The sequence below is a fragment of the Rhinoraja longicauda genome, chromosome 1, assembly GCF_053455715.1.
Source record: "Rhinoraja longicauda isolate Sanriku21f chromosome 1, sRhiLon1.1, whole genome shotgun sequence".
Lineage (NCBI taxonomy): Eukaryota > Metazoa > Chordata > Chondrichthyes > Rajiformes > Arhynchobatidae > Rhinoraja > Rhinoraja longicauda.
The window spans coordinates 88,480,694-88,503,265 of NC_135953.1; the positions used below are offsets into that span (position 1 = coordinate 88,480,694).

At 39.9% G+C, this 22,572-nt stretch overlaps 1 protein-coding gene across 3 annotated transcripts in view; it reads left to right on the forward strand.

Annotated features, from left to right (window-relative positions):
• wdfy3 (WD repeat and FYVE domain containing 3) overlaps window positions 1-22,572 on the forward strand; it is a 271,504-nt gene that overhangs the window by 145,004 nt on the left and 103,928 nt on the right. For all 3 annotated transcript variants that reach the window (XM_078402045.1, XM_078402054.1, XM_078402063.1), the window contains 9 exons: window positions 828-1,018; window positions 1,977-2,129; window positions 4,079-4,152; window positions 4,249-4,410; window positions 7,070-7,161; window positions 13,294-13,414; window positions 13,949-14,166; window positions 15,754-15,944; window positions 20,120-20,254. In XM_078402045.1, the coding sequence (XP_078258171.1) occupies window positions 828-1,018; window positions 1,977-2,129; window positions 4,079-4,152; window positions 4,249-4,410; window positions 7,070-7,161; window positions 13,294-13,414; window positions 13,949-14,166; window positions 15,754-15,944; window positions 20,120-20,254 (1,337 nt within the window). The remainder of the gene's footprint in view (window positions 1-827; window positions 1,019-1,976; window positions 2,130-4,078; window positions 4,153-4,248; window positions 4,411-7,069; window positions 7,162-13,293; window positions 13,415-13,948; window positions 14,167-15,753; window positions 15,945-20,119; window positions 20,255-22,572) is intronic.

Here is a 22,572-nt window from a genome sequence, read left to right on the forward strand (position 1 = left end):
CAAATTGGTAAACTGTAGGTATTGGTTTATTATTGTCACATATACTGAGATATAGTGAAAATATTAATTGGATATATAATGTGAGAGATACATTAGGAAATACTATTTGCATACATAAGCCAAATTGGTTATGATGTGATTTCAATTGGGAACTAGAGAATCACTCAAAAGATACTTTGGAAATTGACACACAAAAAACAGTCTCCAATTTAAGCAGTATGGGGGGGGAGAGATACCAGTTTCTATGCAACTTCCCTGCAGTGAACAGGCATCGTTGTCCCTTGAACACAGCTGCTACTTTAACTGCACGTGCCCTTGAAATTGCCAATAAATTGATTCAATTGATACTTGTGCAACCATACTCTATTAAACAATGTAACATACAGCCTTTAGTATTATTGCCAATAAAAAATACTTCGTTTTGAAAATCCTGCAGGAAAAATAACCTTGTTAATGCAAATCTGAAACTCTTTAGCCCCTAACCCTCTTTCCCCCTTTAACACAATTGACTTTAAAGCACAATTTCCTTCACGCGAGGTTTTATATGTACACAACCATCCACATTATCGCAGAACTATTTATATAAAGGTTTCTTTTTGGAAGCATGCTTCAAATACTCGCTTTCTCACTCCATTTCTGATAAAGGCTTTGACCTGAACCTGTTCCACTCCTCGTGAATAATGTTTGATCTGGGTGCTGCAATATTCTTCTCTTTTTGTTTCTGATTTTTAGTATCTGCAACTTTTCTTTACTTCTTGATTTGAAGAAAATGTTATCTTTTTGTATTGTGGTCAATATTCTTGAAATAACCTATTTTATTTTGTCAGGTGTGAGAACTTCTGTGCCTAAGCCCGTTGCCACTACGTTGCAATATATTGGTGGAGCAGCTGCTATTTTAGGCTTGGTTGCAATGGCATCGGATGTCGAAGGTCTCTATGCTGCTGTGAAAGCTCTTGTTTGCGTGGTAAAAAGTAATGCATTGGCCAGCAAAGAGATGGAGAGGATTAAGGGATATCAGGTAAGAACTTTATCATAATGGACATCTAAACCAAGTAGACTAAATCTGTTGATTAATTTGAGGCAATTTGTATTTTGTTTTGAATTCAAAAAGTACCAGTGGTTAATAAAGCATTGAATGACACAGGTGTTGAGGTAGACAGAGTGGTCAAGAAGACATGCTTACCTTCATTGCTAAGGGTACTGAGTACAAGAGTTGGGACATCATACTATAGCTGTGCAATAAATTGGTGACCACATTTGGTATATTCTGTGTAATTCTGGTCCTGCTATCAGAAGGATGTCATAAAGCTGGATCGGGAGCAGAAAATATTTACCAGGATATTACCAGAATTCAAAGGATTGAGGTTTAAGGAGAGGCTGCAGAGGCTGTTTTCTTGGAACATGGAACAATGAGAGGTAACCTTATGGAGGTATACAAAACATGAGAGGTTTAAAAAATGTGCATAGTCACAGTCTTTTTCCCAGGAGTCGAGAACTGGAAGCTATATGGTTTAATATGAGTGAAGAAAGATTTAAAAGAGACCCAAGGAGCAATCTCTTCATGGAGAGGGTGTTGCATATATCGAGCAAGTTACCAGAGGAAGCTGTAGGGGCAGATACATTGGTGACATTTAAAAGACCTTTTGACTGGTACATGGATAGGAAAGATTTGAAGAGATATGGGCCAAGTGCAGGCAAATGGGATTAGCTCAGTTATAAAACCTGGTCAGCATGAACCAGTTGAGACAAAGACCTGTTTCCATGTTGTTTGATTCTATGATGTACACTGTATGATGTACAGTGACGTTAAGAGTAAAGGTACTGAACAGAAAAATATTCAGAAGTTTGGGTAGAATGCAATTCAATAGATTTGTACGTCTGAATGTTTAATATATGCACGCAGAGAATAGATGCTGAATGTCTACACATATTCACAGGAACTGATTCCCATTAAAATGTTTATTTTCCTATTTTAGCTCTTGGCAATGCTGCTGAAAAAGAAGAGGACACTTTTGAATAGTCATATTCTTCATCTCACATTTTCATTGGTGGGAACTGTTGACAGTGGCCATGAGACCAGCATCATTCCCAATTCGAATGGATTTCAGGATTTGCTTTGTGACTTTGATGTAAGGCTTGATTATAATATGTTGCGACAATAAACCAGAAAATACACCACATAGATTTCAATCTGACCCACCTCCTGTATTCCGTTGAGGAAATACATCCTGAATGAAATGGACAAGTTTCCGAATTTGAATGGAGTAAATACTTATTTTGCTCTCTAAATCATTGTCGCAACAATATCTGCTGGAATGCTAGGCTCCCTTTAACATTTCCTCTGCTCTGGAGGCAATAGTAATTGCATCCCCGCAAAGTAAAAATGTATTTATATGACACCTGTTGACTGAGCCCCACAATGCTGAATTCCAATTACTCTTGTTCCCTGAGTATTCTAATGGGGCAATCAGGCATTCTGTAACAAAATAAAATGATATTTGGCATATTGCAACTCTGGAATACTGGTATCTTCAAAAGTTGGCGCAGTTACTTGTTAAATGAAATAACTTTGTTCCCTAGATTTGGGGTGATTTTGTAGCCAAGGTATAATTGGGACTATAATCTATTCTGCGGTAATTCTAGTGGTAAAGTTCTGAACTCAGTGCTATCAAATGGTGATATATATTGAGACACAAGTAAATGCAGGTGCTGGTTCACAATAAAAGACACAAAGTACTGGAGTAACACAGAGAATCAGGCAACAACTTTGGAAAACATGAATTGATGATGTTTCGGGCTGGGATCCTTTTTCATCTTGATTCGGTTGGGGGGGGAGGAGGAAGTGGAGGCGGGAAAAGCTGGAAAAGAAGTCTGGGCAGACCAAGAAAAGACACAAAGTACTGGACTGACTCATTTTGTCCTGTCCCTGCTTCTCTTCCAGCTTTCTCTTCCCATTCTTTTTTTGGTGATACAGGTCCACCACTGGTTTTCCAGCAACTGGTGGTCCAGCACCTCCTTTAATCCAGACCAAATTACGAGAGCAGACTTGAAATTCCTGGCTGAAGTCCCTCCCGAAATGGGTGATCTTTAGCTCATTGGGACTTCCGCGCCGATCGGCCTGTTGAATTTTCTCCCTGCAGCCGGGCCTCTGGAACTCCAGCCCATCATAAGCCGGGATACCGTTTCCCATTGCCAACTTCTGCGGCCGATCAGTGGGTTGAATTTGCCCCCTGCGGCCGGGGCTCTGGAATATCGACCCTGCTGGAGCTGGCAGATCCGTTACCATCGTCAACGTCTGCGGCTGCTCAGGGGGTCGAATTTGTCTCCTGAGGCTGGGGCTCTGGGACTCCAGGCTCTGGAACTCCAGCCCAGCTGGAGCCAGCAGATCTGTTTGCACAGGTGACTTCCAAGGCCGATTGGGTCCTCGGTGGACAGTTCCGGTAACATTGGACACCTCGGAGGCCGTGACCTCTGTTGGTCTGGACCCGAAATGTCATCCATTCTTTCAATAGACAATAGACAATAGGTGCAGGAGGAGGCCATTCGGTCCTTCGAGCCAGCACCGCCATTCAATGTGATCATGGCTGATCATTCTCAATCAGTACCCCGTTCCTGCCTTCTCCCCATACCCCCTGACTCCGCTATCTTTAAGAGCTCTATCCAGCTCTCTCTTGAATTCATTCAGAGAATTGGCCTCCACTGCCTTCTCAGGCAGAGAATTCCACAGATTCACAACTCTCTGACTGAAAAAGTTTGTCCTCATCTCAGTTCTAAATGGCCTACCCATTATTCTTAAACTGTGGCCCCTTGTTCTGGACTCCCCCAACATTGGGAACATGTTTCCTGCCTCTAACGTGTCCAACCCCTTAATAATCTTATACATTTCTCCAGAGATGCTGCCTGTCCCACTGAGTTACTCCAGCAGTTTGTATCTACCTTTAATCTAGAAAGACTCTGGAATTAAGGATGCCAGAAAATCGGTGGTGGGCATATATATATTTCTTAATTAAAACGGTCAAACAATATTTTAACAATATAATTGATTTGGTTTTGTTAAGCATGATCTTCCCATTTACAGGTATGGCTTAATGCACCGTATGAACTTCATCTCTCATTGTTTGAGCACTTTATTGAACTTCTCACTGAATCAAGGTATTATTAAACTTTTTCAAAGTATTTTGTCAATAAATGTTCACATGCTGTAGAAAATATTACCAAAATTTTTTTTACTTTAATTTTGTTTCACAGTGAAGCTTCAAGAAATGCCAGGTTAATGAGGGATTTCCAGCTGATACCAAAACTGCTGCTTACTCTGAAAGATTCATCTCTGTCACAGTCGACCATTGCAGCCATCAGTAATGCACTCAGTCTTCTGCTGCATGGATTCCCAAATACCAATGATCTACTCAGGTAGAGTCCAGGCATAAAAAGGATACTGATGAATTTATTTGTAGTGAACTGTCTAAATACTGCATATCCTTTGAAAATTTTATTAATAGAAAGCCTTGAAGTGTCAGAAGGTGAATCATTTGCTACAGGATGTGCAGTAACTTGAAGGCATGGCAATTTTGTACAAGGTTGAGTTGAATTTCTGGTCAGTGGTGACCTCAGGATATTGATGGTAAGGGGCTTGACAGTGATAATGTTGTTTAGTTTAGATATACAGGGTGGAAACAGGCCCTTCGGCTCACCGAGTCCGCGCCGACCAGCGATCCTTGCATATTGACACTATCCTACACACAATAGGGACAATTTACCTTTCTACAAAGCTAATCAACCTACAAACCTGTACATCTTTGGAGTGTGGGAGGAAACCGAAGATCTCGGAGGAAACCCACGCGGTCACGGGGAGAACGTGCAAACTCTGTATAGACAGCACCCACAGTCGGGATCGAACCCGGGTCCCTGGCACCGAAAGCGGTGTAAGGCAGCAACTCTACCACTGTGCTACCCTGCCAAGAGTAGGTGGTTAGACTATCTTGTTGGAGATGGTCGTTGTCTGACACTTCAATGCCCAAACATTGTCTAGGTCTCACCATATGCAGGCATGATTTTTTTAATTTACTGAAGAACTGCATATGAAATTGAATGTTGTGCAAATCCATTTCCACATTGCCACATCTCTGAATGCAGTCGCCATAATTGAAAATATATTAAAGATATTCAAAAATAAGTTTGAGTGTGAATGTTACAATTAATATTTTAGTATTGTCAATAATACCTATTCATTCATTATTTTACTCAATTGACAATCTTTTTACCTGGTAGCAAATGGGATACAAGTACATGGAATAGTACAGTACAGGATCAAGTCCTTTGGTCCACAATGTCCTTGCATAATCTTTTATGCCTGCATGTGAACCATATTCCTCCATTCCCTACATACCTATGTGTTTGTCTAAAAGCATCTTAAATGCTACTGTCATATCTACTTCCACCACCATTTCGGGCAGCAAGTTTCAGGCGTCCACCATCCTGTGTAAATAAAAAATCATGCCCTGCACATCTCCTTTAAACTTTGCTCCTCTCACCTTAAAGCTATGCCCTCTAATCTTTGACATTTCCAACTTTGGAAAAGTCTACTGACTGTCTACCCTATTCGAGAAACAGAAACATAACCCTGGGACCCCCTCCCCCCACCCCCAAACACCACTTCACACATACTCAAAGACTGACTCCAGTTTGCAAAGACTGGATCCGTCCCCACCCACTCCTCCCCAAGCAGCAATTCACACCTACTCAGAGACTGACTGGAGTTTGCAAAGACTGAAGAAACACAATCTGCCCACAGGCAATGGTGGTCCAATTCTATACTGCTATCATTGAGTCCGTCCTCACCTTCTCCATCATGGTCTGGTTTGGCTCAGCCACCAAGCATGACATCCGGAGGCTGCACCGGATCGTTCGCACAGCTGAGAAGGTTGTTGGCTGCAACCTTCCCCCCCATTGACGAACTGTACACTGCAAGGGCCAGGAAGCGAGTGGGCAAGATCATCTCTGACCCCTCTCACCCTGGCCACAAACTCTTCAAAGCACTTCCCTCTGGAAGGTGACTCAGGACTGTCAAAGCAGCCACAGCCTGACATAAAAACAGCTTTTTTTCCACGAGTGATAGTTCTACTCAATAACCAAAGTCTGTAGTCTCTTTTTTGCTCTGGTTTATTTTCACCCACATGTTGAGACCGTAATGGTGTATCCTTATGGTGTATCCTTATTGTTTTGATGTGTTTATGCTTTATTCTTAATTGTTAACTGTATGTTTGTGTTGTAATTTGTGAGCGGAGCACCAACGCACATGCCTTGTATCTGCATACTTGGCCAATAAACATATTAATTAATTAATTCATTCATTCATTCATTCTATGCCTCATAATTTTTATAAATTTCCATCCTGGGGAGACCTGATAGACCTAACTTCTATCGGGTCTCCCCTCAGCCTCCGACACTCCAGAGAACACAATCCAAGTTTGTCCCACTACTCTTTAAACCTAATGCCCTCTGATCCGGGCAGCATTCTGGTAAACCTCTTCTACTCCCTCTCCAAAGATTTCACATCCTTCCTGTAATGAGGCAACCAGAATTCCACACATTACTCCAAATGCGTCTTAACCAAAGTCCAGTAAAGCTGCAACATGACTTCCTGACTCTTATTCCCAATTCCCCAAACGAAGAAGGCAAGCATGCCGTGAATTTTCCTCGCCACTCTATTTACTTGTGTTGCCCGTTTCAGTGAGTTTTAGAATTGGACCCCAAGATCCCTTTCTACCTCAATGCTAGGTCTAGCCATTAAGTGTCTACTTTCCCCTTACATTCTACCTCTAAAAGTGCAGTACCTTATACCTGAATGGATTAAATGTCATCTGCTGTTTCTCCGGCCATTTCCATAAATAATCTATGGGAAATCATATGAAAATTATTATTTTTGTTTTCCCAGTCTAAGGAAATATTTAGAGGCCTGTTTAGAAGAGATGGAGAATTTTTATTCTGAATACAATGAAATGTTAAAAATGTCTGATATATGTATTGCGCACAAATTATTTTATTAATTTATTGCTTCTTTTATACCAAGGTTTGGTCAGTTTCTTTCCTCCACGTTACCCACTTTTGCAGTCTGTGAAAAGTTTATTACCATGGAAGCTATTAGTGAGGAAAAGGAAGTAGGTGAGCAGTATATTTTTATTTTTCTAACTGTTTTTGTGTCTTTGCTAGATGACATATGTTAAACCAATGTCCTCAATTGACTGTACGCTGTTTCCGTATTGTACTGTAAAATAAATCTTGATTTTAAATTCCCATCAGTTCTGAGAGCAATTCATGCATTGGCATTTTATACAACTATTATAAATGAGATTCTCGGATAAAAAGTGATATTTCATTTAAGAATTATATCATACTACTTCACTGTACTCTGTTAAGATAGTATAAACGTGAACAAAATATCTGAAGTTCTTCTCAATTAGGGTCAGAATGTTTCCACAACCGTGTGGCTTTTGACTAGCATTCAAAAATCAGAGAGAAGGGTCATACAGCACAGAAAAAGGTCTTCAACCTAGCATGTCCATGCTGACCAATTGTACCAATGTTTACTGGTCTCCAAAGTGGGAGGCTAGCTTATACCTTTTCAATGAACCTTTGGCTATGTCACTTGACATCAACCACAATAACACAACAGTACAGGAATGTGAAATCAGAATCACCATAAAAAGTATAAGATAACTGTCCTATAAGAAATACAAAATCAGATGACAACATTCTACATTCATCAAATTGATAAATGACATGTCTTGTCACCTGTGTAGGAAGGAACTGCAGATGCTGGTTTAAACCTGCATTGGCCCCAGTTATGCCTGCCTCTTAATAGGGTATATTGAGCTCCTAATCAAAGGCATAGCTATGGGCACTCACAATCTATGCGATGCCTGCCTCTTTGTTGGGTACATTGAACAATCCCTGTTCCAGATGTACACTGGCCCTATTCCCAAACTTTATCTCCATTACATTAACGACTGCATCGGTGCTATCCCCTGCACCCATGCAGAACTCATGGACTTTATTAACTTCACCACCAATTTCCATCCTGCACTCAAGTTCACTTAGACCATCTCCAACACCACCCTCCCCTTTCTTGATCTCACAGTCTCCATCACAGACTATCGACTGACGTCTATTACAAACACACTGACTCCCACAACTATCTCAACTGCACTTCTTCCCACCCTGCTTCCTGCAAAGACTCTATCCCCGACTCCCAATTCCTCCTCCTATGCCGCATCTGCGCCCAAGATGATGTGTTCCATACCAGGACATCAGAGATGTCCTCATTCTTTAGGGAACGGGGGTTCCCCTCCCCATAGTCGCAACAGAGACAAAGTCCCCCTAGTCCTTACCTTTCATGCCATCAGCCGATGCATACACAAATAATCCTCCAACATTTTTGCCACCTCCAACAGGATCCCACCACTAGTCACATCTTCCCATCTCCACCCCTTTCCGCCTTCCACAGAGATCGTTCCTTCCTCAACTCCCTGGGGAGCCCCTCCCTGGGGGGAGGGACTCAAACACAGATAGCTAATAGGCAGTGTGCGAGGCAGGAGGCAGAAAAGGGAAACACTCAGACCCAATATGTAGGAGAGAAAGAAGGGAAAAGAAATAAACTGAGAATAAGAAATGATGGGTCCCTTAAATGTGTATATTTTAATGCTAGGAGCATTGTAAGAAAGGTGGATGAGCTTAGAGCCTGGATTGACATCTGGAAGTATGATGTTGTGGCGATTAGTGAAACATGGTTGCAGGAGGGTTGCGATTGGCAATTAAATATTCCAGGATTTCATTGTTTCAGATGTGATAGAATCGGAGGGGCAAGAGGTGGGGGTGTGGCATTGCTTGTCAGGGAGGATATCACAGCAGTGCTTTGGCAGGACAGACTAGAAGGCTCGATTAGGGAGGCTGTTTGGGTGGAACTCAGAAATGAGAAAGGTTTAGCACACTTATAGGGGTGTATTATAGACCGCCAAATAGGGAACGAGAATTGGAAGAGCAAATATGTAAGGAGATAGCAGATATTAGTAGTAAGCACAGAGTAGTGATTGTGGGTGATTTCAATTTTCCGTATATAGACTGGGAATCACATTCTGTTAAAGGGCTGGATGGTTTGGAGTTTGTAAAATGTGTGCAGGATAGTTTTTTGCAGCAATACGTAGAGGTGCCTACCAGAGAAGGGGCAGTGTTGGACCTCCTGTTAGGAAATGAGACGGGTCAGGTGACGGAGGTATGTGTTGAGGAGCACTTTGGGTCTAGTGATCACAATGCCATTAGTTTCAATATCATTATGGAGAAGGTCAAATCTGGACCAAGGGTTGAGATTTTGGATTGGAGAAAGGCTAATTTTGAGGAGATGAGAAAGGATTTAAAAGGAGTGAAATTGAACTTTTTGTTTTATGAAAAGGATATAATAGAGAAATGGAGGATATTTAAAGGTGAAATTTTGAGAGTACAGAGTCTTTATGTCCCTGTTCGGTGGAAAGGAAAGAATAATAATTTGAAAGAGCCGTGGTTTTCCAGGGAAATTGGACACTTGGTTCGGAAAAAGAGGGAGATATACAATAAATATAAGCGGCAGGGAGTAAATAAGGTTCTTGAGGAATATAAAGAATGTAAAAGGAATCTTAAGAAGGAAATTAGAAAAGCGAAAAAAAGATATGAGGCTGCTTTGGCAAGTAATGTAAAAGTAAACCCCAAGGGGGTCTACAGATATGTCAATAGCAAAAGGATAGTGAGGGATAAAATTGGTCCATTAGAGAGTCAGAGTGGACAGCTATGTGCTGAGCCGGAAGAAATGGGGGAGATATTAAACAATTTATTTTCTTCGGTATTCACCGAGGAGAAGGATATTGAATTATGTGAGGTAAGCGAAACAAGTAGAGTAGTGATGGAAATTATGAGGATTAAAGAAGAGGAGGTACGGACACTTTTGAAAAATATAAAAGTGGATAAGTCTCCAGGTCCTGATAGGATATTCCCTAGGACATTGAGGGAAGTTAGTGCAGAAATAGCAGGGGCTATGACGGAAATATTTCAAACGTCATTAGAAACGGGGATGGTGCCGGAAGATTGGCGCATTGCGCATGTTGTGCCTTTGTTTAAAAAAGGTTCTAAAAGTAAACCTAGCAATTATAGACCTATTAGTTTGACGTCTGTGGTGGGAAATTAATGGAAAAGATACTTAGGGACAATATATATAATTATTTGGACAAACAAGGCCTGATTAGAAACAGTCAACATGGATTTGTGCCTGGAAGGTCATGTTTGACTAATCTTCTTGAATTTTTTGAAGAGGTTACCAGGGAAATTGATAAGGGCAAGGCTGTGGATGTTGTCTATATGGACTTCAGTAAGGCATTTGACAAGGTTCCACATGGAAGGTTGATTAAGAAGGTTAAATCGTTGGGTATTAATAGTGAGGTTGCAAGATGGATTCAACAATGGCTGAATGGGAGATACCAGAGGGTAATGGTTAACAATTGTATGTCAGGTTGGAGGCCAGTGTCTAGTGGAGTGCCCCAGGGATCTGTGTTGGGTCCACTGTTGTTTGTCATTTACATTAATGATCTGGATGATGGTGTGGCAAATTGGATTAGTAAATATGCAGATGATACTAAGATAGGTGGTGTAGTTAGTAATGAAGTAGAGTTTCAAAGTCTACAGAGAGACTTGGGCCTTTTGGAAGGGTGGGCTGAAAGATGGCAGATGGAGTTTAATGCTGATAAGTGTTAGGTGCTGCATTTTGGTAGGACAAATCAAAATAGGACGTACAGGGTAAATGGTAGGGAATTGAGGAATGCAGTGGAACAGAGGGATCTGGGAATAACTGTGCATTGTTCCCTGAAGGTGGAATCTCATGTGGATAGGGTGGTGAAGAAGGCGTTTGGTATGCTTGCCTTTATAAATCAGAGCATCGAGTATAGAAGTTGGGATGTAATGTTAAAATTGTACAGGGCATTGGTGAGGCCGAATCTGGAGTATGGTGTGCAGTTCTGGTCGCCAAATTATAGGAAAGATGTCGACAAAATGGAGAGGGTACAGAGGAGATTTACTAGAATGTTGCCTGGGTTTCAGCACTTAAGCTACAGAGAGAGGTTGAACAGGTTGGGTCTTTATTCTTTGGAGCGTAGAAGGTTGAGGGGGGACTTGATAGAGGTTTTTTAAATTTTGAGAGGGACGGACAGAGTTGACGTGGGTAGGCTTTTCCCTTTGAGAATGGGGAAGATTCCAACAAGGGGACATAGCTTCAGATTTGAGGGGCAAAAGTTTAGGGGTAACATGAGGGGTAACTTCTTTACTCAGAGGGTGGTGGCTGTATGGAATGGGCTTCCGGTGGAAGTGGTGGAGGCTGGCTCGATTTTATTATTTAAGAGTAAATTGGATAGGTATATGGATAAGAGGGGATTAGAGGGTTATGGTCTGAGTGCAGGTAGATGAGACTAGGTCAGGGAGAGTGGTCGGCGTGGACTGGAAGGGCCGAACGGGCCTGTTTCCGTGCTGTAGTTGTTATATGGTTATATGGTTATAACTCATCCCTTCCCGTCCAAACCACCCCCTCTCCAGGTACCTTCCCCTGCAACCGCAGGAGATGCAACACCTGTCCCTTTACCTCCTCCCTCAACTCTGTCCAGGGACCCCGACAGTCCTTTCAGGTTAGGCAGAGGTTCACTTGCACCTCCTCCAACCCAATCTACTGTATCCGTTGTTCATGATGTAGAGGTTGTACCAATATACACATTTTTATTGCAATATAAATAAATTCTATGTTAGAATTAAATAAATATTGAACTTGGCAAGTTTCTTATTTTGTAAAACTAGTTTGAGTTAAAAATATGGAGTTTCCAAGAAGGGCTGTGGGTATAGTGGGAGCATTTTTCCTTCCAAGATCCAAGTCAATGAGTTCCAGACCCCAATGTTGTACATGTAAACATTTTCTTCAACTCTCCTCAAATTGCACCTCTAATTACTGTTCTCACTGCCAAGAGAATTGGGGTGGATCTTGTTCATCACATTTACCAGAACTGTAGACAGTTTTCGTGCTCTGGTATAATTAGTATTTTATACCATTCCATCACAATTTCCTCCCTCTTTCATTTTTTGCCTTGACCATAAGAAGCATGTGGCCTATATGCGTTCCCAGCCATCTTATTTATGTTCTTCTGCTATCATGGATCAAGATCTTCAACATCCTTCTATTGCTTAGGACTGTTAAATATTCTACCGCATAGTATATATCCTGATCTTGTTTGCCTTCTTTGAATGTAGTACCTCGCATTTCTCCAAATTTAATTATAATTTTCATTTGCGCTGAGCTAACAATGCATGTCAGTTTATATCTTCTAGCACTCTATAACATACTTCCTCACTGATAACTATGCTATAATTTTTGGTATTATGTGCAAACATAATCATTGTTTATTCATTTAATCAAAATCATTAATATGTATCACAATAAGCACATGGACATGATGCTGAGTCCTGCAGAGTGATAGACATCGGCTCCCGGTCAATAAAAGCCTGAAAAATCATTGCACCTTGCATTTGACATTAAGGCAATTTTGGATTCAACTTGTCACATCTCCTTGGATCCCATGGGCTGGATGGAACTTTGCTGAACAACTTGCTGAGATCAATCGAGACTAAAAACTCTGAGAAGGATGAATCGTCCATAATTAACTAAGGAAGTTCAGGATTGAAAAAAAGGTGGACAATGATGAAAAATGTTGGCTGGCCAGAGACCATGAAAACTTTTGAGTTATTTGATATTATTGGTGTCCACAACCAGGTATCGCAGACTCAAAATAAGGCATTTGATATTCGGGATAAGAGTGGAGAGAGGGAAGCAATAATTTGTTTGAAATCTTGTACCGAAGATAAATTGCCAATATGTAAACTATTCTTTTGTAAAATCTGTGATCCTTCATCATGTCATCACTAGTGAAGCAAACATTTCCTGCTTTGTTTAGCCTTTTAAACTTTATCCTTCAATCTCTCCATGCCTTTAGCATTTCTATCTGTCACCAGCTAATTTTCTTATGCTCTCCTCTGTCTCCTTTATAGCGATGTATTTGAGATTGAATGTGAGCACCCAAATTAATGTTTATTGAGATTGAATTTCTTTTTTACCATTTGTTGTAGAGGCAACCAAGAGTTGTTCAGCCTTTTGATGCTTCTATGAACGTAAAAATAATGCTAAATAAAAGGCCGCACTGCAGTCTAGTCTTGAAAAATCTTATTTTATATGTTTGCCAGGTGTCGATGATGATTTTGGTGGCCTTGTATCAGCCAATACTATTCTACTGAGAAATAGACTCTTGGACGTCTTGCTAAAGCTACTGCATACTTCAAAGGAAAAAAACAATGTTAATCTGCAGTAGGTTTTACTTAAATCATGTTACCATTTTGCGGTAGTTTTTAAGTTATTTATTCAGTACCTTCAGGATTCCACATTTAGAATTATGAGATCTCTGGGGGGAATTGAATAGTGGTGTGAGAAATAAAAAAATTAAAAATTCTTTCAGTTATATTTTCTGGTCATTTTGTAACATTCAAATTAGCTTAATGTGTCTGTGTAAATGATATATTTGCCTCAATATTCCTATCAGATATTTATATTGGCTGGCTGTGACATCAGGAATAATTCATTCTGACCGCATGTAAATACCAACTTAATCCAGAGTGTTTTCAGCGCGGCATCCTTTCTTCTATGAGTCCGTGGTGCATGACTGAAAAGCCTCTATATTGTTTAGTATTTATTTCTAAATGCAGAATGTAAAGTTGACCTTGCATAATTCTAGTTAAATCACTTGTTACCCATTTTCTGTGCACTTTCAAGTTATTGGTTTAGGCTTACTTTGTCTTTTACTTTTTTACTTTTAAAATCCACTCACATTTTCAAAAAATATAGAGCTTGTGAAGAATTGGTGAAGGTTTTGGGTTTTGACTGGCTTCTAACTTTCATGGAAGAACACTTGCATCCCACAACTGTCACTGCAGCAATGAGAATTCTTGTTATACTACTGAGCAACCAATCGATCCTTGCCAAATTTAAAGAAGGGCTTTCTGGAGGAGGTTGGCTCGACCAGACGGACTCTGTTCTCACAAATAAAATTGGCACTGTATTAGGTATGTGTGAAATCTTATGCAAAGTATAGCTGGTACATCTGCAATGTTCGTTTGCTTTTCCGAATTGCTTAGTATGTATTTTATTTGGTGTACAATTTTGCTCAGAATGTGTGAAAGGTAGTGTACTGCTGTATAGTAGTTATGTAACTGGATTAGATGTCTGGAAGCTTTGATTATTAATTGTTAATCCAAATATTTGTAGTTCATAAAGTGAGAAATTCACACAGATGTGGATCACACACTCCTCAACAAGTTCATCATCAGTCCTCTGCCTCATCCATTTTTCTGTATGGTCGCAATATTTCTGGATTTAAAATATTCTGACTTTAGCACTGAAGGTACTCAATTGACTGAGGATCGGCAGGGGTTTGACTAGAGCATTTGTTATTTTGAGGGTTGGTAAATGTTATGTTTTTTAAATTGTTTCATTCCTAGATATTATTCTTAGTATCATGTCTACAATTTTAGATTTTCCAGTCAGGGAGAAAGAACAATGTCTCTCCAAATAATTCCACCAAGGCAATTTAAGAATTTGAAGTCAGTTCATGTGGGTTTTGGAACAAGTAGTGAAATCAATAAAAAATAAGCATAAAACTGCTTTCTTGTTATTAAAAACCAAATAACAAAACTGGCCTGAAAGTTTTGACTTGACAGTTTGATTCTTGATGTCCCAAACTCGTTTCTGGAGAATAACAGATTGTGCATGCCTTACCAAAAACCATTGCACCCTTTAAAAGTAAACAAATAACTTGTTGGACATCTAAAATGGATTTATCCACAAACTGACATTCTGATTAGATTATTTTCACTGGAGGCACAGTGATATATCCTGACCAGTGTGTTTTATTATGTGTGTCTTAACCATTCATGATTAAGACTTTGAAGTGTGATGCGTTTACTCATGGAAACCTACTCAATTAGTATTATTTTAATGTACAATTACAATTATCTGCATCTATACATTTACGAAAAGCAACAAAGTGCTGTTTTCCTAGAAATCCGTTGTGACAAATTGAATTATAACACAAGTGACCTTAGCACATAACACCTTCTTTAGTCAAGATTTAGTATGTTTTATGTTTATAATGTGTCCAGGTACAATGGTGGTAGGTTTGCAATAATTTAATCAGCAGAATATTGTTTTAATCATATAAAATAGACTGATATTTTTTTGAAGAGGTGACAAAGATGATTGATGATGGTAGGACAGTGAATGAAAAATCTACAAGATGAGTCTCATTATGTACATTTCTCCAATGTCTGCATTTATTACAATACAGCCACAGTCAGTATCTCATTTTTGTACTTTCCAATAGCTATTAACTCAATTTTTTTTATTTTTTTTAAATAAATATATATTGCACCAGCCACGTCTGATATTATTGCAAATCTAGTTATATTTCTTTGGTATGGACAAGAATTGCACACAGATTAAAAAAAATTACAGCTCTTATTTATAATATATTTGAATTGTCCAATTGCCATTATCTGTCATGTAGTATTGAGTAGAAACTGCATGCTTGTCACACAAAGTCATTTTACACTAAATTTTAATGTAAAAATAACTTATGATTTTGTGTTTTTTAGGTTTCAACGTTGGCAGAATTGCTGGTGGTAGATCAACAGTGCGTGAAATAAACCGTGATGCTTGTCATATCCCTGGTTTCTCTATTCTGCAGTCATTCCTACCCAAACATACGAATGTGCCCGAGCTATATTTTCTGTTGATGGCCCTTTTCCTCCAGCAGCCAGTTACTGAACTTCCAGACAAACTGCAGGTCTGTAATCCTTATGATTTTAACCTGCTGGTTGTTTACTTTTTGAATAATTGTCTTTTCCACTATTAAAATGCTTTGGATGTGTTTCAAGGGTAACATGGAATAATATGTTACCTACTCTATTTTGCCCTAACTTGATGGGATGAGGATTTCACAAATCTCTACAAATACTTTTATTTGACTAATTGGATGGATTTCACAAGACAAATGATCGAAGCAGCAAATTATTTTTCAATCCAAAGGAATTAGCTGGTACTGTTTAGTTTAATTTAGTTTAGTTCAGAGATACAGCGCTGAAACAGGCCCTTTGGCCCACCCACTCCGCATCGACCAGTGATCCTCGCACACTACCACTATCCTACACACACTAGGGACAATTTACATTTATACCAAGCCAATTAACCTACAAACCTGCACGTCTTTGGAGTGTGGGAGGAAACCGAAGATCTCGGAGAAAACCAATGCAGGTCACGGGGAGAATATACAAACTCCATACAGCATACGTAGTCAGGATCGAACCCGAGCTCTGGCGCTGTGAGGCAGTAGCTATACCTCTATAGCATCGTGCCGCCCAGTATTTAACATTTTTGATATTTAATTTTGTAACCTGAATGGATACTTTTATAGCTTATTATGATGCAAGTTCACTGATGCTACAGTGGTCAGATCCTAATTTTAACAGATATTTGTAATAGGCGACCTAGATCACAATTTTTTTATGCTACATGTTACTGGAGCACATGTATTTCTCGCATTTTTGAATGTTACATTTTCAACAGTAAAGGCTTGCAGCAGCCTGTTTTGCTGCTAAACAAACATTCTCATGTCTTTAACAGAATCTGAAACGTTGCCATAAACCTTTTCCTGATTGGTTTCTTTAAGCCCAGGAGAGACACCTTTTCCATTAATTAGGGAAAAGCATTTATGAATCCTCGCACCTTGGAAACCCACATGGAGAAATAATGTGATAACAAGCTGCAACGGAGGTCTAGTCTAAATGGAGTCAGCAAGAAGCTTACAGTTTCAGGGCTGCTGGTGTATACATGATATCAGAACAAAAATAAATTGTTTATGTCATTACTATAAATGGAGTGTTAGATCTGTAATTTTGTTTGCTTCATAGTGCTTTATTGTGTTGATTTCACACGTTCTGTGGGAAGAACAGATTAGAATTGGTCAGTTGGTGCTGTTATATTAGAGAAATACTGGCCTACCAAATATAGTTGGCATTTTCTGAATAAGATTCTGAAACTCAGAAATATTTTAATGATAAGTACAAGTTGAGTGAACACTTTCACTGGGAAGTTGCTGATTTTCAGTGTTGCTTTTATTTGCCGGGTTGGTAATGTGGCACATTATTTTTCGCACTTGGGAAAAAATCGCAACAAACTATTGTCACCGTCAACCACCCAAAATAATCACATAACTTTATCCTACCTATTACTGGAGCACAAGTATTCCCATTTTCGAGTGCTGCACACGGTAAAGGCTTGCTCTGGTTAAAGCCCATCTTCCTATCCCCACTCTTTATACTTTCCACAGAGACCACGCACTCGGTGATTCACTGCTCACACATCCCTATCCATTCCTCACCCCTGGCTTTTTGCACTGCAACGATAGGAGATGTAGTACCAGTCTCTACCTACCTGTCTCACCTCCATCTAGGGGGATATGAATATCCATTCTAAGTGAAGAAGAGGTTCACATGCACCTCCTCAAACTGTGTCCATTGCATTTGGTGCTTTCAATGTAGCCATCTCTACATCAGTGAGACCAAAAGCAGACTAAGCAACATCTTTGTTGAGCACTTGTGCTCTATACATGATGACCATCAGGAGCACCCAGTTACAAACCATTTTAATTTATTTTTCCATTCCCACACCGACCTGTCCTCGATCAGCCTCCTGCACTGTCAGGGTGAGGCCAAATATGAACTAGAGGAACAGCACCTCATATTTTGCCTGGGTAGTCTCCAACCCAACTGCACAAACATTGAATTCTCCAATTCTCGGGAACCTGCCCTCCCTTTGTGCCTTTCTCCCTCCTTCTGTTCTACCCGCAAATCCTCATCGCAGTCTGAAGAAGGATCTCGACCCGAAACGTCACCCATTCCTTCTCTCCAGAGATACTGCCTGTCCCGCTGAGTTACTCCAGCTTTTTGTTTCTATCTTCGGTTTAAACAAGCATCTGCAGTTCCTTCTTACACATCCTCATCACCTCAGCAGTTCCCTGCCACCGTGTTTCTTTCCTCTCTCCCACCATTACAGTTTCCATATGCCCATCCTACCTTCCTTATTTGGTTCCTTGCTTAATCTTCTTTTCCTACAAGATCCTATCACCTGCTGCTTTTTGGTGGCTCCACATATCATCTCTGTTGCTATCACCCTTCCGCCATCTAACTCCAATTACCAAACAGCCCCTCCTTACCTGGATCCATCTATTGTTTGCCAGTTCTTGCCCCATCTACCACGATCTCCCCACGCACACATATAAACATGCGCACACAGACATAAGCGCGCGCGCACACACACTCACCACAAAATGTCGACTGTTCAATTTCCTCCACAGGCGCTGACTGACCCACAGCTATTTGTTCTTTCTTCAGAATTCCAGCATGTGTCATCACCAATGTATCCAAAATAGCATCTTCAGCCAACTTCTTCCCTGTAATAAAATAACATGAGTTTAAAAGTTAATGCAGTTAACGTTTCTTAAAATAAACTAACCCTATCAATTCTCTGCAAACTCCTACATTCTCTATTATTGACTCTGGTGAGCTAAGCAGCCTCTGCATTATACAAATGCATGAAAAAAAATAGAATCATTTTAAGAACATAGACCTTGAGAAACTGGATCAGGAGAAGGCCATCCAGTCCTTATAGCGTGCTCTGCCATTCATCCAAACCATGGCTCATCCACCTCAAAACCATTTTCCTGCACTATCCCAAATCCTTTGTGTCCTGAAATATATTGATTTCTGCTTTAAATAACGCAAGTGATTGAACCTCCAAATGTCTGGGGTAGAGAATTCTCGTTACCCCTTCATCTCAATCCAAAGTAACCTATCCCAGTCTATTTTAAGACTGATCCCTGGTCAACACTCCTCATGCTTTCTGTATCTATGTCTCTCAAGCCCTGTAAGTTTCCTGATTCGTCATAACTATAACCTCTGCAGTTTTCAATCCTTCCTCATGCTGGAAACCTATCATTGGTAGAATATTTGCTGGGTTATCTTTTCTTGGGTAATGAGACACAAAAATTGCATATACATCTACAAAACTCCATATACATTCACACCAAGATCCCATATAAATGCAGTAAGATTTCCTTTAACTACATGGAACATGAGACACATAGATACAGAAAGCACAGGAACAAGCCCTTCGGCCCACAGTGTCCATGCCAAACACGGTGGCAAGTTAAACTAATCTCCTCTGATGAAAGTAATCCATATCCCTCCATTTATCCTCATGCGTATCGGAAAACCTTTTAAATGTCTCTATCGTATCTGTCTCCACCACCACCGCTAGCACCACACATGTCCTTACCCTGCACATCTCCTTTAAATTTTGTCCCTCTCACCGATGCTAAAACTATGTCCTGTAGTTGTTGACATTTCCAGTCTAGGAGAAAGGTCCGACTGTCTCCCCAATCTATACCTTGCTTAATTGTAAATACTTCTACCAGGTCTCCTCTCAGCCTCCAATACTCCAGAAAAAAAATCCAAGTTTAATCCAACCTCGCCTTGTAGCCGGTGCCTTCTAATCCAGGCAGCTTTGTGGTATACCATTTCTGCTCCGTCTCCAAAGTGTCCACTTCTGCCCTGTAATGTGGTGACCAGAATTGCACACAATACTCCAAATGTGTCCTAACCAAAGTTTCATAAGGCTGCAGCATGACTTTCTGTTATACTCAAAGCCCTGATCGACAAAGGCAAGCATACCATAAGCCTTCTTTACCACTATCTACTTGTGTTACCATTTTCTGTGTGTGATGGACTTGGACCCCCAGATCCTTCTGTACATCAATGTTGTTAATGGTCTTGCCATTAACTACACTTTCCCCGTACATTCAACTTCCCAAAGTGCAGCACCTCACATTTATTAATTATAGATTTAAAAAGCCAGAGTTACATTTATTAACAAAATCTATGGGCCTGTGTTTTCTTAATGCAGTTTGATCTGGATTCCATTTGGTCGTTTATCTTTGGTGTTCTTGCTTCAAGTGGGACAGTGGTTGCATCTATTCACACCGTGTGTTCAGAGTCTGCCTTGTTATTGTTGGGAATGCTGAGGAGTATGCTCAATCTTGTAAGTATATGAAATCCAAATTCAGCTTCACTGATTTTATTTTTTTTGCTTCGTATTTTAGCCGGGTTTCCTCTTGCATCCTGCAATACTGGATTTTACACAGTCTAGTTTGATTGATTTAGCTTTCCTGCAATGCAAAATATAGGTGAAGCTTCATCCATTTGCATCAGAAAACACCCGAAATTTGGAGACAAAACTATTTAATTATAGTCCCAACTGAGATGTATGTTGATGAAATAAGATTCTGATTCTATGATCATAATTTATCCAGGAAAGTTTAGTCTCGATTTTCTATTTCTGTGAGTCAAAAATAGTGGCTAACAGCTGAAAATAAATTGGATTCAGTCTCAGCTAGACCGCCGTCCACTTTAAATTGTTGCGTTGTTTGAGATGTAAAAGTGAGGAGATTCAGGTACATATTCATTTCATGCGATGTCGTTTTGCTTTCCTCAGTACTCTGATCAGATGAAATTTCTAACATATCTTCATTTGAAATAGAGATCATCAATATTTGAGATTCAACTTCAATATATATTTAATATGTATTTAAAGGTTCCGGGTAAATATATTTGTGCTTCCATATTTCAACCATTCCTCAAATACCTTTGGAAGTTTATCTTACAGCTCATGTGCTCGATTCTAATGATTTTTTTTTCCAGAAATGAATTCATCTTATAATCTAAATTATATGAAAGTTCTACCGACCCATGTAAATCCGATTTGGTCATGTAAAAGATACTTGTCTACCTGCATTCATTTACAGAAATATGAATCAAGCAAGGGATCCTCTTTTCAAAGGACACTGGGACAGTGAACTTAATTACACTTCGAAAATAAATGAATGACAGTTCAGCCATGTATCTAGATGCACTCTAAATATAACCAACATTCCTAGTTGTTGTGCATAACCAAATATATCTGTAAATTTGGATATATTTTCCTGGCATTCCAAAAGAGCACAAGCTCCATATGAAAGTCATTGTGCTAATCATATGCTGCATAATAAATCAAATTATCCTTGGAGCCTATTGGTAAGACCTTGTAAATATGAGCTTTTAAATATTTTGTTGATTTAGAACCTATCAAGCCAATGATCAAACTGCATAGTGACTTAAACGATGACTTCAATGTACAGAAAATAGGGATAAATGGATCATTTTCTGATCTGTAATTCATAGGGTGGTATATCGGTACTGGGGCTTTAACTGTTTACTGTCTAACAGTGACTTTATAGGAACGGTCACCAAGTTTGCTTATGACAAAAGATAGGTTTGAAAATTTTGAGGTGGACCAAGTGATGTTGATAGATTAAGAGAGTGAGCAGAAAGTAGGCGGAGATAAGTGGAGACGGTAAAGGACTGCAGATTATGGTATCTGATGAGAAAGGAAGAGTGAAATCAAATAAGCAAGAAATGGGAACAGTGGGGATAGGGGACCCATTGAGAGGAGTGTGTCCTTGATGGGCAGGTGGGGTAGGCAGGATGGGAAATAAACTGGGTGACGGGGCTCGGGTGGGATTGGAATGAAGAGAATGCGTGGGAGGACCTGGATAGTTTGGAAGGAGAGTGCAAGGAACGAAAGGAGAGTGGATTATCTGAAATTGGTGAATTCAGTATACATGCCCAGGCAGAATATGAGATGCTATTGCTTTGCTTTATGTTAGGCAAAGGGGGAAATGGAGGATAGATAGGATGGTGTGGGAATGGGAAGAAGAATTAAAATGGATCCCGGTTCCACATCAGAAACAATTAATTAGCTGAAATTTCCTTTTGCTTCAACTCTACCAGCCACAAAAGTGCAAATGAGTTTGAATGTCTGCTGAAGCAGCAGAATTTTTTAACGCTGGTATCACAAAATGCTGGAATAACTCAGCAGGTCAGGCAGCATCTTGGAGAGAAGGAATGGGTGACGTTTCGGGTCGAGACCCTTCTTCAGACTCGACCCGAAACGTCACCCATTCCTTCTCTCCAAGATGCTGCCTGACCTGCTGAGTCACTCCAGCATTTTGTGATAGCTTCGATTTGTACCAGCATCTGCAGTTATTTTCCTACACAATTTTTTTAACGCTGATCATACATTGCTTTCTAATTCTATTCCATTGCTGATATACTTTGTGTTTGCACAGGTATGTACCCTTGCAATGGATAACTGAGCTAGCCAGAAAAATAAGTGTAAGCAGCAAGTTCCCATTTGAATAGATCTTAAATCTGTATCTAAAAAAAAATCCAATTACAGCTGTTTAATATGTATAGGGAATTGTGATAGGAAAGATGCATTTTGAAGAAAAGTTACTTTTCCTTGTGCATTAAATCTTTTAT